At 37.0% G+C, this 17,800-nt stretch overlaps 1 protein-coding gene across 1 annotated transcript; it reads left to right on the top strand.

Moving 5' to 3' along the window:
• The first annotated feature begins 4,249 nt into the window (after positions 1 to 4,249).
• On the top strand, positions 4,250 to 8,488 carry LOC128984319 (uncharacterized protein K02A2.6-like). The gene is made up of 2 exons (XM_054403625.1): positions 4,250 to 4,301; positions 5,247 to 8,488. The coding sequence occupies exons 1-2, from the start codon at positions 4,250 to 4,252 to the stop codon at positions 8,486 to 8,488; spliced, it is 3,294 nt and encodes a 1,097-aa protein (XP_054259600.1).
• The last annotated feature ends 9,312 nt before the right edge of the window (positions 8,489 to 17,800 follow it).

Here is a 17,800-nt window from a genome sequence, read left to right as displayed (position 1 = left end):
TAAAAACTAAAAATCATTGATTTCTTAAGAAGTCTTCTACACTGTAACAACAGCGTGACAAAAGAAGACTCTTAACCCCTTTGCCAAATTTGTCCACACTATTTTCCATCTTCAGGGGAGCGGGCATTGAGTGCATTGAACAGTTGAATGCCATTGTAAAATAAATGATTTTCAAAAAACGCAGTTTTGTGCTTTGGAATGTCCAAATCACATGTTTGAAATGGCTTCTGAAACCATAGGGCGAGACTGATTTTGAAAAAGGTTGTAATTTTTCTTAACAAATACGAGACAGTTTAAGATATAGATTGACGGAAAAGTAAGAATTTTATAGTTAGCAAAAAGTGTTTTACAGGAAAATCTACGTCGCTTCTTAAAAACTGTTCTGATCGCTTTCTTTTGTAGTTTAAAAACTCTTTTAGAATTTACACACTCATGTCCCCAAACTGCAACTGCATATGAAAGACAAGGAAAAACCAGTCGGTAGTAAGCCACCACTAGAACTTTAGAGTCCAAGAATGTTAACAAATTTCTTAATAAGAATATACTAGAACTCAATTTATGACAGACATAATCTAAGTGGGGTGTGAATTTCAACTGGCTGTCGATGTGAACGCCTAGGAACTTAGTTTCTGAACAGGACGGAATGAAATGATTGTTGTCTATGGAAATTGACAGGGGTGTTGTGTTTTCTTTGTTTCTGATATGAAATTCGATCATTTGAGTTTTGGCACTGTTTACAAACAAGTTATTGCAGTTAAACCAATGTAATATTGAGTTGATCTGACCAATCGCTTTCCTTTTGAGGTCGCGCATGCATATTGCAGACAACGACAATGAGGTGTCATCAGCAAACAAACATACCCTACCCTCAGACTCAGGCACACAACTTGGCAGGTCATTAATAAAAAGGATAAATAAGACCGGACCAAACACCGAGCCCTGAGGAACCCCTGCAGTGATTGCCAGGGGAGGTGAAAATGCAGACTTTAAACAGTTGTTGTCATCAATGAAAGGAATTTGAACTGCCTGAGTTCTGCCGGTCAGATAAGATTCTATCCAGGAGTGAGCCACACCTCTTATCCCGAGTGAGCAAAGTTTGTCTAATAAGAAGCCGTGATCTACCGTATCGAAGGCTTTGCTAAGATCGAAGAAGATTCCAGCTGTAGCCTTTCCTGAATCAAGGGATTGAGTCAAAGATGAGACTAGAAAGTGAATGGCATCAACTGTACTTCTATTTTTTGTGAAGCCAAATTGATTCGGGGAAAGAATATTGTGTTTATCAATAAAAGATATCAGTCTAGAAAGAAAAATCTTTTCAAATATCTTCGAAAAGGTTGAAACAAGGGAAATAGGACGATAATTGTTAATACCAACCTTTTTACCTTTTTTGTGGAGGGGGCGAACAATTGCATGTTTTAGTTCAGTCGGAAACACCCCTTCTTCAAACGAGGAATTGATGAGATGAGTGAGAGGAGAGCATATAAGATCACTGATTTTCTTTAAGAGTTTTGAGGAAAATCCATCGTACCCTGATGATGACTTAGATTTTAATCCCATAATTTCATGCATTACTTCTGTCTCAGTTGTGCGGAACAAGTAGAAGGAGTTTTTGTAAGATGGCAGAGAAGGAGTATTGGAATTCTCTAAAAATGTCCTGGTGGTAATATGAGAAGATAGCCTTTGAACAACTGTTGAGTAAAAATTGTTGAAGATACTTGCAACCTCAGATGGCTCATCAACGACAATGCCATTCTCATCCAAAACAGAAATTCTCGGAGTTTTTTTCCTGGGACCTATAGAAAGGGATTATTTGATAACATTGAAGTAATTCATCGAAATAAGACAAAAACTACTTAAGTTATCGCTTTCACGAACACACATATATAAACAAATGGTGTTTTTGGCTGCTTTTTTTGGTGCTTTTTCAAAATGAAAAAGTAAATCGTTCAAGGGTCTATGTTTTACCATGCCACCTATGGTAATAGCATATGCGATATTGACTAAAATTTTTATTTATACATTTAGAATAAAAAGAACTGATGAACAAAGCTAAGTTTAGGTATGGTTTTTGCACTTAATGTTAAAATAAAGAAACGTTTAACTTATAAACAAAGGGCAACTAGACAAGTTATATAGTTAAAGTGGGATCCAAATAACATAACCAAGGTAAAAAACTCAAATCCCATCTTTATCGTCATTTAGATTTAAACTGTCTTGGTCTTAACTGTTAGCACAGTGATTTCCACAACAGTTTTTACAAACAACTGTACATGGAAGCCCATATCATTGACATGTAAATTTCATGGAATAACACGACTCGTCTACTGTAGTTGGGCAGGCACATTTAATCATATTTAATAGTTTGTCTGGTGCTGAGCTCAAGTCCGTTAATATTGGCTGAAATTCTATAACTACTAACTGCCAGCCCCATAGTGTGGGATCATATGTAGATTTTTCAAAATAAAACACTACTCGTAGTAGTCCTAGATGGTATTTTGCTGCATTTTGTGTTGGAGGCAAATGAGCTATATCAAACTCTTTTTTTAGCTGAAGCTATTTTCCTGATGTATAGTTCAAAACTTACTTAGGTTGCTTGCGTCAATATTACTTCCATATAGTGACACAATAATTTGACATCCAAAGATGATCAAATCTTCTTCAGTTACTTCTTCGCAGGATCCAAAATGAGAAGCCAATTTGCACAAACCTTCAGACTTAATGATGCTCTTAAAGCTGACGACTTACTTTTGCCAAATAATGCACTGGTTGTGTCACATCCTGTTAATGCGTGAATAGAAAGTAAATTTTTGTATGCCTCCTTTCCGATAGTTCCTTGAATGGCTTTAATGTCACGAATTTTATCAGAATGTGTGGCAGACTGCATTAAAATGGTCTTAGTAGAGTGATAGTAGAGCAGGATTAAAATACTGTATCATCAGCTAATACTGTGACATGATCTGAATTGGCTTTGTTTAAAACTTATTTTACTATTAGGGTCTTGGCATCACCTTCTGCACAGTGTGGCCTATTTTCTGAAAATAGTTTCGCAGCAAATATATTAAGCGTTGTTTATTTGTATAGTTTGAAAGAAATTGGGGTTTCTTGACAATAACAGGTGTATTTTCATCAAAGGCTACAACAACAGGCGACTGTTTCATGCATAATCTGTGCTCCATATCTTTAATATTTGGTTTTTCGTATCCATTAGATTCAGTTTACTTCCAGTCTTGCCCGCGGCAATGTACACGCGCGAATTGATTGCTGTCTATCTGTAATCGTTTCATGTTTTGTGTTAAATGTTTGTAACGTATTCTGACAACACATTCAGGCTCATTTTGTAAGCCTGCCATGAAGAAGCCTGGTGAAGTTAAGGAATCGCTAAAACATATATAGCAAGTAAAATTATACACTAACGTACATGTTAACCCTTTCCACTCGAATTATTTTGCATGGCTGTTCCCTCACACTTGCATTTAATTTAAAGAAAAATGGCATGTTTTTGGTTTTTAGTGTTTTTTTTTATCTAATATTAGTTATTTAATAAGGTTGAGCTATTGATTCTTATTCAGCATACATTATTATACAATATAAACATAAAATTACAATTTTAGTTTTAAAATTTTATTTTTGGTATGGTCATAAATAAACAAAAGCAAAATAAATTTTTACAAAATCCATATATTTAGGCAAAATAAAAATATAAAACTTTTTTTAGAGTATTGAAAAAATATTATTTACATTCCTTATGTAAAAACAAACAAAAAATATCAATTACATAAACATTTACTTGTATTATTATGAATAAAATATGTAAATTTCTAAAATTTGAGTTTTTGGAATTTTTGGTTTCCACGGCGACTTCTGTTTCTTAGTTCTTTTGCCTGTAATTTTCAAACAGGATTAGTAAACTGAGATAAACAGTATTTATCTGTAGGCCTATTTATTCATATAAACCGAAAATATAAATACACCGAAATTGTTATACTAAACCAAAAATATAATTTTCATTAGCGACTGTTATGAACATATGAATCAGTTGTTACCATAGCAACCAAAATGTTTATTATCAAATGTTTACTTTTCTATTCTGATCTTTAATATAACACAGTTACTTCTATTTCAACACTCTGTCTTTTTATATTCTAATATTTCCACTCGAAAGTCATCTCAGTTGGCGACGATTTGGTAAAAAACTATTATCAATTCTTGTTTTATTCTATTATTTTCAAGAAATTGTATTTTGTTAACCATGAATGAAGAACAATTTGAAAGACTCATGAATGTTTTGGCTGCAGCTCTAGGTAATAAAACTTCAACTCCTCAGATCAATCCTTTTGAACATTTTGATCCAAATAATGATAAATTCAAATCATATTTGGAACGTTTTGAAAATTATTGCAATTTGAAGAACATTAAAGAAGACAAGATGAAAGCTCAACTCCTGTGCTCATCCATTGGTAAGGAACATTACAATAATCTGACAACTCTTTTGGGCCCAGACAATCCTGTAAAAGACCTTAATTTTTCAAAATTAATTGAACATTTCACAATGATGTTGTCACCCACAGTATCTCATATTGTTGCACAACACTATTTCCTCAGTGTTTCACAACATTTGCATCAATCTATCTCTGATTTTGTCACAGTCCTGAAAGGTAACCTGAATGATTGTAATTTTTACACTTCTTGCAATGAATGTGAAAGTAAAATTTCAATTGCTGATGAATTTCTCCGCCCTCAATTTATTAGAGGACTAAAAGACAATTGGATACGTGAACAACTTCTACAAGATACTAATCTCAACAGTTTTGACTCACTCCTCAAAAAAGCAATTGCCCTAGAAGCTTCCCACTATGAATCAAATAAAATTTGTAATCCTGTCACACAATCATCAAGTGAAAATGCAGATACACACAAAATTGATAGGCATTCAAGGTCTAAGACAAAGGAATATCAAAGTTTCAAGCAATTTAAGACACACAAATATGATGACCGCCGTTCCAATAGATCTCAATCACAACATTTCCATAACAAAAGCTTAAACAGACACGTTGACTACAAAGCTTTGGGTATTGATGGACTTTGTTTCAAATGTGGTCGATCAAACCATCAGTCTAATGAATGCAAAACTAATCGGAATTATCTTCAATGCACTTCCTGTGGAAAACAAGGCCACGTATCAAAAGTGTGTATAACGTCTCTAATAAAGAACTCTAAAACAAACACCCTGTTGTCTCACTACACAGAAGATGAATCCAGTCACCCAGATGAGTATGGAATCACACAAATCAACGATGTGGAAGATCTTTACATAGTAGGACCAGACTCAGACAAATACATGGTTACAGTCACTATCAACAACAAGCCTCAAACATTTGAAGTAGACTCTGGTGCACGATTTTCCTTAATCTCAGAAACGGACTTTGATAAACTTGGACTTAAAGTGCCACTTCAACCAACTCCTATCTCATTTCGCTCCTACTCTGATCATATAATAAAACCTAAAGGTAAAGTAACTGTCTCAGTCTCTTACAATGCAAAATCACTAAATGCTGGTTTATTTATAGTACCTGCAGGTCATTCTGCTTTGTTAGGACGAATTTGGATTCGTGGACTTGGAATTGAACTCAGTGAGGTAAACAACAGAAAGCAATCACCGATGAATACAGTTGATGTTAATTTAGTTCCGTCTCTAGGGGATATATTCGAAAAATACTCAGCAATTTTTGAAGAAAGAATCGGATGTGTTCCAAATGTTGAAGTCAAACTCCAACTCAGAGATAATGAAAACCCAGTATTTACTAGGGAACGTGATGTCCCTTTCGCATTACGAGAGAGAGTAGAAAAGGAACTTACAACCCTCGAGTCTCAAGGAATCATAACTCCAGTCGCATCAAGTGATTGGGGGTCACCATTGGTTGTTATCCCAAAGCCGGATGGAGGAGTCAGACTATGCGTAGATTACAAGTGTGGGGTTAATTCAAAACTTGTCTCATCTAACCACCCCATTCGACGCATTGATGATGTCCTACATAGTCTCCGCGGATCAAGATACTTCTGCAAGTTGGATCTTCATAAGGCTTATTTGCATCTAAAAGTCGATGAAGAGGGAAGTAAGATTCAAACAATATCAACCCATAAAGGAATGTTCAACATGAATCGTCTCAGTTTTGGAATAAAAACAGCCCCTTCTGAGTTTAATCGAATTTTGTCACAACTGTTAAACGGATTATCAAAGGTAGAAGCATACTTTGATGATATCATTTGTCACGGTGAAACTCTCGAAGAGTGTAGGAAGAACCTTATTGCATGTTTGGAATGTCTCAAGAAGAATGATCTACATCTTAACAGAACAAAATGTGTTTTCTTCAAGAAAAGTATTAATTACCTTGGACATGTGGTGTCATTCAATAAGATTCAAAAATGCCCTAAAAAGGTTGAAGCAGTTACTCAGATGCCTCGCCCTCGAAATGTTGATGAGTTAAGACGCTTTCTTGGCTTAGTTACTTACTATGCAAAATTCATTCCTGACTTCTCTTCAAAAACACATCCGCTACTATGTTTGCTTCGGAAAGGAGAAAAATTCTTTTGGTCAGCTGCTGCTGAAGCCTCATTTCTGAATCTGAAATCTGAACTTTGTGGTGATACAGTTATTATTCCTTTCGACCCATCAAAACCAGTTATTCTCACAACAGATGCTAGCCCAACTGGAATTGCTGCAATACTCAGTCATGATATCGATGGTCAAGAAAGACCAATTGCATATGCATCCAGAGCATTGACCCAGGCTGAAACCAATTACAGCCAACTTGATAGAGAAGCTCTAGCAATCATCTACGCAGTCACCCATTTTTACAATTACGTTTTTGGTAAAAAATTCACTCTCGTCACCGATAATGAACCATTGTCACATATCTTTCATCCAGGACGTGCCCTGCCACGAATGACATCATCTCGCTTATTGCGTTATTCTTCATTCCTCAGTGGTCTTGACTATACAGTTCGATGCAAGAGAGGGAAAGAAAATGAAAACGTGGATTGTTTGTCTCGAAGCCCAGTTCAATCATCAATTTCATCTGAACTAACATTTGACAAAGAAATAAACACAATCAATGCAGAAACCTTACTTCAAATCTCCAGCACAGTGATAACCGCAGAAACGATAAAAGAAGAAACAGCAAAAGACCCTGAGCTTCAAGTTCTTTTGCATGAACTGAAAAACAGTCGCAAAGATAGCCCTTACACGATCTCAGACAACATACTTTTCCGATCAGATCGTGTCGTAATTCCCAAATGTCTTCAAAATCAAATTCTAAATGAGCTCCATGAATCACACCTCGGAATTACTAAAATGAAACAGCTTGCTAGAGGATATGTATATTGGGAAGGTATGGACAAAGACATAGAAAGATTAGTGAAAAGCAGTGAAGCTTGTGCTAAAGTTCGTCACAATCCACCAAAAGCTCCGGTACATCCGTGGGATCAGCCTGGTGATAACTGGGAAAGAGTGCATATTGATTATGCCGGTCCATTGGATGGAAATTATTTCCTCATGTGTGTAGATGCAAAATCAAAGTGGGCAGAAGTTCGCATTCTTCGAAATGCTCCTTCCTCAGCAACGACGATGGCACTACTTGAAAACATTTTCTCGGTCCATGGGTACCCCTCGTTCTTGGTCTCGGACAATGCCACTATATTCAAAAGTGAGGAATTTATCAACTACTGTAAAGAACGTGGGATTTTCCAAAAATTTACTGCTCCTAACCATCCTGCAACAAATGGCCTGGCGGAACGAAACATACAAACTTTAAAGAGAAGACTTATTGCTGCTGCCGATGATCCAACCCCAATTACCACAAAGCTACAAAACATTATGTTCAGATATCGAGCAACACCTTTGGCATCAGGCAAGACTCCAGCAGAGTTGTATTTGAACAGGAAGATTCGGATTAGACTTGACACACTTCTCCCTAACCCAAAGGCAAAGCTTCCATCAAAATCGATTGCTCCTCTTTGCGTCCGCTCTCTTAAAGTGGGGGAGAGGGTTCAGGCAAGAGTTCACCTGGGAAATAAAGACATATGGCAGTTTGGTACAGTCAAGAGAAAATTAGGTCAATACCATTACATTGTTGAATTGGATTCTGGACGAAGTTTAAAACGACACATAAATCAATTGATTTTGACTCTTGTATCCAAGAAGAAAGTTACCTTTACAACACAAAACAAACAAGATAGTTCTGTTGTTCCAAGAAGGATTCCTATTATAGACTGTCAAGCACCACCACAAGAGATCCATCCAGAGTCTGAATCAAATACAAACAATCCAACAGAACTAGACGGTACTCTAAGGGAAGAAAATCTAGACAGACCTCAAGCCACAGAACAAAAAGAAAACAAATTAACTCGTCCTTCCAGACAGCGCAAGGTTCCGTCCTATCTTAAGGACTCTGGAAGCTCTCCAGCGATTAAGTGGGGGAGAATGTTATGAACATATGTAGTTGTTACCATAGCAACCAAAATGTTTATTATCAAATGCTGTTTACTAGTCTATTCTGATCTTTAATATAACACAGTTACTTCTATTTCAACACTCTGTCTTTTTATATTCTAATATTTCCACTCGAAAGTCATCTCAGCGACATATAACAAAAAATATATAAAAATACCCCCGCCGCAGCAAACCTGCCGTCTAAGCGAATTTCCATTTGGCCGAATTGATTTTCAATTGATCTATTTAAATAACATTAGGTTTAACGAGTACCTAGGTTTGCTGCTACAAGGAAACTAATAAAGTAGTGTGTTTTTAGTAAAATATTGATAGCTTACTATAAAATAAATAAATTTGCCAAGTTTGATCAAAATATATCCATAAACAAGCAAACTATACAACATTTTACAATATTCTCCATAAGAATAACATGGGAATTTTAAATTTACCATTTTTTTAGTTTTCTCCGTAACCAATAACCGTACAAAAACACTTTGATATACTGAATTGTTTGTTTTTTTAAGCTCTTTAAGAAGGTTTAGAGAAAAATTGGGAAATTTTGTGTTTTGAGGGTAAGAAGTGAGAAAAACCTATTTTTACCCCATAAAACCCCCCATAAAACCCTGTTCCCATGGTCCGATTATGCTGGATCGCGAACTCATTCAAGTTTATCCCGCCTTACACCTTCAAACCAAATTTCATCAAAATCGGATAAAAATTACTCAAGTTATCGTGTTCACGGACACATATATATATATATAAATCTATATATATATATATATATATACATATATACAAATTTGAACGAATGGTGTTTTTGGCCTCTGGGGACATTAAAATGAAAAAGTAAATCGGTCCCGGGCCTAAGTCTTACCATGAGACCTACGGTAATAAATTCGCTAAAAAACGCTGAATTATCAAATATATCTATTATTTCTGATTTGGAACCTTGAGGTTATTCTAGATTACTAATATTTAGATAGGCCTAAATTATTGACCTACCTAGGGTTTGTAGTCTTTGAGGGTATGGTACCGCTTGAAGCATTCACCAGGGTGAAGGCCAGGTTTGCGTTCACACGTCTCACAGAAGAAGTGAGTTTCCCTCTTTTGACCAGGAACTTTCCGGTTGCTGCATACAGCGCAGTCCTTTTTCTGCTTTTGGTTAAGCCTCTCTTCTTTGTCGCTTGTGGAAGGCCTACCACGTCTTTTACCACTAGGATTGCGGAAGTCCCCAACAAGTTGTAACAACAGCATCTCCCTGAACTTCTTTGATTCACAACACTTGTTTCCAATGTTTTGTTGATACATGTTGTATAGTAAAAAACTGTTTACTACACTTACTTCCAGTAACCAGAAAAACATTTTTCTCCACCATTTTTTGGACTTGCGGACAAACATATACGACGATATATAGTGATCAGCTGCATCAACCCCACCCATTCGCTCATTGTAGTCCATAATGACCGTGGGTTTCAAAACTTTCTCTTTTTCTGTGCTTCCTTTTTTATTCCTCACTATCTCCACTACTGAAGGGTTATGCACAGTACTAAGCATGGTAACGTCCCTCTGGTCCCTCCATGCCAATACCAAAACGTTATCCTTGTGTCGAAAGGCACGCACTTCATGTAACTGCATCTTGTTTGACTTCATATTTTTCTTTTGAAAAGAAGATGGGTTTCCTTGTCGATTCCCTAGGACCGTACCAGTTAGGTGTATTCTTATTTTGGCGAGCTCCTGAGCTAAGGCCAAGCTGGTGTATAGTCTGTCTGTATAAATGTGGAACCCGCACTCAAACCCACACTGATTTCTGACTCGTTCCGCCAAAAGCATCACAATCCGCATGGTGAACTGATGTTCAGGGAATGGCAAAATAGCCGTGGTTGCAGCACCATAGTAAGGTTCAAAAGTATAAACATAGCCTGTTCTTGAATCGGATATAACAAATACTTTCATGCCCCACTTTATAGGCTTTTTAGGATTGTACTGTTTGAAATGGACTTTCCCTTTGAAGGAAACAGTGCTTTCATCCATAGAGAGCTCATAGGGTGGAACAAAGTATTCACAAAATTTAGCCTGTAAATATGTCACTAAATGGCTAATCTTAGATCCTCTTGATGGGCAAACGCCAGCTGGAGTTTTACTAGACACGTGCAGACACCAAAAAATTTGAAAAAAACGATCACGGGAGAAGACATCCGTAAAAAAGGATTGTTTTTTATGCCATTCATGAGAGAAATAATCCTGTAAATTAGGTTTAGGATTGAGACCCATATTAATCACAATGCCTAAAAAAGCTTTGAACTCATCTGCAGTTAAATCTTTCCAGTTTGACCAAATAGATCTTTTCTGCAAGGGGGTAGCCATTGAAATGTGCTCGTATGCATATGTATATGTTTCTTTTACAATATGATCTATCAACTCCCCAGTAAGAAATAATTGAAAAAAATCCAAAGGGGTTTGAGGTTGTTGTGGCCCCAATGGGGCCTTGTACCCTGACAATAGAGTATAGGGAAAAGTATCAAAATCTGGGTCAGAATCTAAGTAAGGTTTATAGTTTTTGTCTTCACTGGAAGGCTGTTTCTTCGGTTGCTTAGGCTGTGAGCTTCTTGGACTCTTTTTCGTAGGCGTAGGCCTTTTTCTTGAATAAATTGGAGTTTTAGAACTGCGTATGTTTTTGGGCCTACCTTGGCTACGCTTTGGTGGTACCGGTACCGCTACTACAGGAAGTAATTCATCAATAACTGGACTGACAAATAAATCCCTACTAGTTGAGGGTTAGATTTCTTGATGAACATTAGGCTCATGTAGGCTACTTACAGGTAAAGTTTCATCTGGGCTTTGTAATAGAGCACCAGAGATAGGCAAGTCATCATCAACAAATAAATTACGACTTGTTGAAGGGCAGGTGTCTTGTAGAAAACTAGACCTATGAAGGCTAGGCTTAGGCCTACTTACAGTTTCAGCTTTTGCTGGGCTTTGTACTAAAACTCCAAAGTTTACATCATGGGCCAAATCACCAAGTTCTTCTAAGTCACTGTCATCAAATAACAATATTTCCTCATTATCTAAGTCCGGAGCACAATCTAAATCGGATTCTTCATCAGAAGTCAAACCTCCTTCAAATAATTTACTGGTCAAGGAGTCTGACAAAGAAAGTTCGTCATCCATTTTAAAGTGAAATAAACATAATTACCCGTTCACTTTACTAAATTATCGGTAATTAACCACTGAAAAATGTTTACTAAACAATAGTTACCCAAAACAAGTAAAATATAATATAAAAATCGCGATAACAGTCGCTGCGAACAAAGAATATAAACTAGCAGAAGCAGACGTTCAAGTAAACAAACACGAAACGAACCAAACTTATTTCAAAGCCAACTAAATCGTTCGTGGTTGTTTTCTTTGATCCAAGGGCAGCTAAAATAAATTGAGAAAACCATTGATCAGTTTTTCTTATCATTTTAAACATTTCTGCACTATATAAAGTGAGTTTAGAGTCGTTTAAAACAATGTCGCGGCAGCCGCGACATTCGAGTGGAAGCGTCAAAAATGGATGTCGCGGCCACCGCGACATACGAGCGGAAAGGGTTAAGGATTGTCTGACAAGATGCGTTTTTACCATTTTTAGAAGTTATCTTAATTACGAATTGTACATTATAAATACGCTACGAATTGTTATTGTGTAGCATTCTAGTAGTTGTAAAATGTTCCACGTCATACCGGTGATGACGAAGGGTGAGGACAATTGGACCTGTGTGTCACATTACATCCAGGGTATTCTCCGCGCCAAGAAGCTCGACCTTGACCGGGATGCGGTGTAGGTCATTAAGTATCCAAATGCCAAAAACAGTGAGAGCCCTGAGGGCTTAGGTAACATGTTGGCCTGACTTGAAGTAATGTGACAAACAATTCCAGGTCTGTGTCCAACAGAGTAGAGGGGGTTTTTTAGTGAGTATTCTGCGATAGATTCAGGAGTCTCACACTACAGGCTGGCTACCTGTGTGCGTAAAAGCATTTTCCCTCCTCTCCCTTAAAAAAAAGTTGTTGTAAAATATACTTTTTTACACTAAAAAATAAATAACAAATTATATTTAAAAAAAATTACATGGATTACATAATTTTGTTTTGTTACAGGTATTTATCCACCGGAATGACCTTCACAAGCTTGCAATATGAATTTGGTATTGGACGATCAACTATTCCAAAAATCGTCCGACATTGCTGTAAAGTTATTTGGATTATTCTGCAGCCAGTAGAAATGCCAGAACCTACAAAGGGAACGTGGTTGGCGATTGCAGAAAAATTCTACGTGAAAACAAACTTTCCGAACTGTGTTGGTGCGATAGACGGAAAACACATCCGATGTGTCAATCCCTGTGGTGGTGGCTCAAATTTCTTTAATTATAAAAAGTTATTTCAATAGTACTCATGGCAGTAGCAGATGCTAACTTAAGCTTTGTTGCAATAGATGTTGGGGCTTTGGGTAAAGATGGCGACTCAAACGTGTTCAAAGACAGCAGTTTTGGAAAGAAATTTTATTCAAAGAAATTGGACTTTACTCCTCCGTGCGCTCTACCTAGTACAAATAGCAATCCTCAGCCTTTTGTTCTGGTAGGTGATGAAGCGTTTAAGCTGTTAACCAACCTATTATACCCTTACCCAGCACGGCAACTTACTCCTCAAAAACGTGTGTCCAATTATCGACATTCAAGATGCCGACGAACAGTAGAATGCGCTTTTGGAGTGTTATCTAACAAATGGAGGGTGTTTCACACCCCTATCTTAGTTGAACCATACTTTATTGATGATATTGTTAAAGCTTGCTGTGTGTTGCATAATTTCGTAAGTAGAAGAGATGGGGTAAACTTTGATGATGCAGAAACACATCCATTTGTGGATATCAACAATTTCGGACATGGACCTCGTGGAAGTGGCAAATGTGTAAGAGATAACTTTGCATCCTACTTTATGGGTCCTGGAGCAGTGCACTTCCAAGGAAAGTATCATTTGTAGGAGAACTTAGCAAGTATAAGCGTCCGGGCTCTGAAACATTAAATGTAATATAGTAAAATTATCTTCTTACCTTTCTCATCTTTCACTTTCAAATCCAGTTCGCTCCAGCCATCATAAAAAGCTTCACCTATTTCCAACCAAACCTTATCACGAGAAGTTTTGTTTGAATAATCCTCTATTTTTTTGTCCCACAAACAAGGATGGTCCTTTATAAGTTCAATAAACTTGTCCACATCAAACATGGTACACAAACAAAGCACAGAAACGTCACACAAAATCACGACCACCGTGCAGCACCACGTTCGCTACTGGCTCAATTTGGAGTAGACAGGCCACGGCACAACCGCACAGTGGAGCTCACTTAAAAAGACTGCGGCGCCGCCGCGCATGATGAAGCCGGTCCGACTCAAATGCATCTGCTGTCACAGGGCGGGCGAATTAGAAACCGCAGCGGGAGGTCAACCGCTATCGCTCTTGGTGCATAAACAGCCCCATTTAACTCAATGGTGTTAGAAATCGCTGTCGCTACCGCTCCCGCTCTTGGTGCATAAACGGGGCCTTAGTGGAGCACCGGCCTAAATTTGTTCGCAATTACGACAACAGTTAATTTGAAGTAAGCATCAACAAAAATCAGTGATACACTACACAATTATAACTGTCAAAGTAGGATTTTTAACAGGCTATTTTAAAATTAATAAACAATTTGTGATAATCAAAAAATATGGTGTATTTCATTGGTTGCATAAAATCAATTAAACTCATTAAATCAATCTCCATACTGCATCTGGTGTGAACCAGGGCATAAAAACAATGGAACACATCATTACAGAATGCTCAGCTTACAATAGAATGAGACAATGCCTTTAGGAAAAAATAAAAACAGCAAATAGATATTTACCACCAACTGTACAAACACTCCTAATGGAAAAGAATTGCAGTCTATGGCCACCATTACTCAAATGCAAATCGATGGCTTCCTTGTAAGTCCAAACACTTCAACTTTTCAGAAGATTAAAAAAACTTAATTATTTAAAAAAATTAATTTGTTTTGGAAACAGTGTGAGATATTATTGAGTATTTCAGAGTTTCAGTTACTATGGCAACAAAACAAAGGGATGACATTTTTATTTTTTATTGTTGCCAGACATACAAGCTTTTACATTTAAGATTATTAGACATACGAGGTTTTGTATAAATGAAACTTGACCACATTGAATCAAATAAAATACCTTGTTTATAAAATACTATGCTTAGAGTGAAATAATTGGACATTGTTAAAATTGTTTCAAATTACAAATTGCTATGACCCTTGAGAGGAGCGTTAATAAGTAAAAAAGCGAGTGCATGTCAGTGCATCAGCGTCCATCAGTGTTTTAGGGTGTCATGGAAACCATGAAAGTCCTTTGGAATCACACTCTTCAATTCCTGCAAATGCTGGTACTTGTATGGCTTGACTTTTAGTGGTTCTTTGTAAAGTTTTGTTGGATTTTCAAATAAAGCACTTTTTCTGGTTCTTTTCGTAAGCAATGCCCATTCTTCATCGAAACTCAATTTGTAGAACACCTCTTTGTTTGGGGTATGCTTTAAAGCCGTGATATCTGTAACTTTTGAATCTCCTGCTTTAAGGCCAGGTCTTATTGTGCTGTATATTATGGATTTGGAAAAGTCCATAAAAAAGTCATGATCGATGTACTTGACGTTGTATGGCATTGGGTTCCTTCTAGCAGTTTTCATTATTTCTATGTAGTTAGCTGGTACAAAAATGTCCCTGTTTTTTTAACTTTTTTTCTATTTGGGCGTGGATGGAGTCACACTCCATCTGTGTGTGACCATGTTCCAAGTATTTTTGAACTATAACGATATTTCTTTTTTCAGCTAGTATTAAAAGACTGTTGGTCAAGTTGGCATTTCTGTTTTGATAACAGCAACCGTCACTCCATACAATTGCAGTTTCACGAGGCAAGGGCTGCAAATGGTGTTCAATGTGATGGGTTAATATTGACGCAAACTCATTAGAATTTACCCCCCCCCCCTTCCCCCTCATGCCATACATAACACACATCTTTTGTTTTGTTGTTAAATACAGTGTAGTTATGCACAATTAGTTTTGACTTATAATACAATGCAGACGCCTTCAATGATGGAGCTAATAGAATTGCTTGTTTGTCTACTGTTAAAACATGGTCTTCACTACTACAATTCTTTTTTCAAAAGATGATTTTCATAAGTCTCTTCATCACAATTTTTCATATTATAACTAGTGCATAGATCACACTGATCCTTCCTTGGTATGTATATTGATATTCTTCGCTCCTGTTAGATTTCCTTTTCTTGCTTTTCTTGCTTTCAACGTTTTTGTTCCCCGCCTCAGTTACTGTATCCTGTGATTTTTTAAGCCAGTTTGAAATCACCCAATCTGTTATGCAATAAGTATTGGTGAATAATGTTTTGCATACTCGTATCCGTTGCCCATTAAGCTTAAAATGATAAAACAGAGATGAGTTACGCCTTGAGACATCATTTTGTTGATTTTTCAAGTCTTTGGTGCAATCAGAGTCTATCATAGCTTGTATGTGTGTTTTTCTTTGCTCCCAACTCATTTTCTTCCAAAACATGTTGAATAACTCCTGCCTACATTCTTCAGTAAACAAATTGCAGTTAATGTTTTTGCTTTTCGTGCTCATGGAACAATTACAGTGGCTTTTCATTTTTTTTGCAGGTTTCATAATATTATAATGCCATCTATCACCAACTTTTTTTATACCAGAATATTCTTCGCCTAGTTCTCTGTTGTTTTTGTTTAAAACTCGAGTCCATGTAGAAGTATTGGGCTTCTTACTCCTTTTTTTACCTTCCTCATCCGCCTGGTTCTCGGGTACCATAGGTATATCATCTTCATCCTGATTGTCAGGGAAGGTTTCATCAGTTAAAACAGTCTCTTGATTGCAGTTAATGTTCCCTTCATTTGCAACAGCATCTTCACTGTCGGAAATAATGAACCTGTTATCAGGGACTATGTCTATTTTATCAACGTCTTCTTTATTGTCAGGGAAGGTTACATTAGTTAACACTTCATCTTGGTCGTTCATGCTTTCCTCATTTACAACTGCATCTTCGTTTATGGAAATGTTGAGCTTGTAGTTGTCAGACACCATGCCTATTTTATTTACATCTTCTTCATTGTCAGGGAAAGTTTCATGAGAGAAAATAGTGTGTTGATTGTCGAGAATGTTTTTTTTTATTTAGCACTGCATCTTCGTTGCTGGAAATGTTTCCATAAGCAGCATCAACATCTTGACCTTTCAGAACATTTTCAAAGTAATTGCGATTTTGAAGTGCTTTCACTGTATCTTCTGCCGCTTTTTACTTTTTGATTTTTACTTAAATATGCCTACACAACCATAGGTTTAACAAAAACGGTATCAGCAATCTGGCACATGCTTCCTCCCATAAAAGTTGGAAGCTTTGAAGACGTTTGACTCGTCTACTTGCTGAGCACTTGCTTTGTGTAAGCGTGTTGGGGGGGGGACTTAGTTGACTTAGGCTTGGTGACTTTGGACGGCTTAGTCTGTTCAGCTGCTTGGGGTGGGGGAGCATCCCGAGATTTGTGTGCGTTGGGAGCTCGAGGATCTCTCTGATTCTCAGGTTTTCCGTAGTACGGCTTGTGCTGTGCTTGGTCTGGTATTGTGATTCAGATAGATGTGTGGGGAAGGTGTTTGTGTGTATACGTATCACTCTGTGATCGCTGCTCTCGATCAATTCATCTACATAATATCTCTTGTTCTGTGGTTGGTGCAGTTTCACTAACTTCAAAAGTTTACATTTTCTGTAGCTTGAATATATTTTATATTTAGCCGTTCAACTATGTCTGATTATTTATTTTTGCTTGTAGGAGCTTTATCAATTTGCTTTGTATGATATGGAGCATTGTCCATTACTATTAATTATTACTATTATTATTATTGTTATTGCTCTTCTAGGTTATTTAGCATGGTTTCAGAACACCAGTTGTAGAACTTGTCGCGGTCCATATCTTCATGGTAGTCACCAGTTCCTTTTGATTTAAATAGTAGGAGGGAATTTTCAACAAACCCCTTTGAAGATCCAGCATGGCATAATGTTAACCGCTCACCTTTTCCCACAGGTGTTGCCATTGTCCCCTGCAGTGACTCATCAGTCCATCCTTCTTTCAAACAAAGACCCGCATTGACTCAAGTCTCATCTAGCCAAATTATACCATCGAAATTCTCGTATTTTATTCGGCGAAGAAAACGGCATCTCCAGGCAGCGATGTCA

Source organism: Macrosteles quadrilineatus, unplaced genomic scaffold, assembly GCF_028750875.1.
Source record: "Macrosteles quadrilineatus isolate MER2022 unplaced genomic scaffold, UCM_ALF_1.0 Scaffold_2__2_contigs__length_208266976, whole genome shotgun sequence".
Classification (NCBI taxonomy): Eukaryota; Metazoa; Arthropoda; class Insecta; order Hemiptera; family Cicadellidae; genus Macrosteles; species Macrosteles quadrilineatus.
Note: the sequence above shows the minus strand (reverse complement) of the source record. Positions and strands in the feature narration are given on the sequence as shown.

Coding starts and splice junctions, on each gene's coding strand:
- LOC128984319 (XM_054403625.1), top strand. CDS start 4,250: ATGAATGAAGAACAATTTGAAAGACTCATGAATGTTTTGGCTGCAGCT. Junction 4,302..5,246: donor TGTTTTGGCTGCAGCTCTAG/GTAATAAAACTT, acceptor CTCACTACACAG/AAGATGAATCCAGTCACCCA.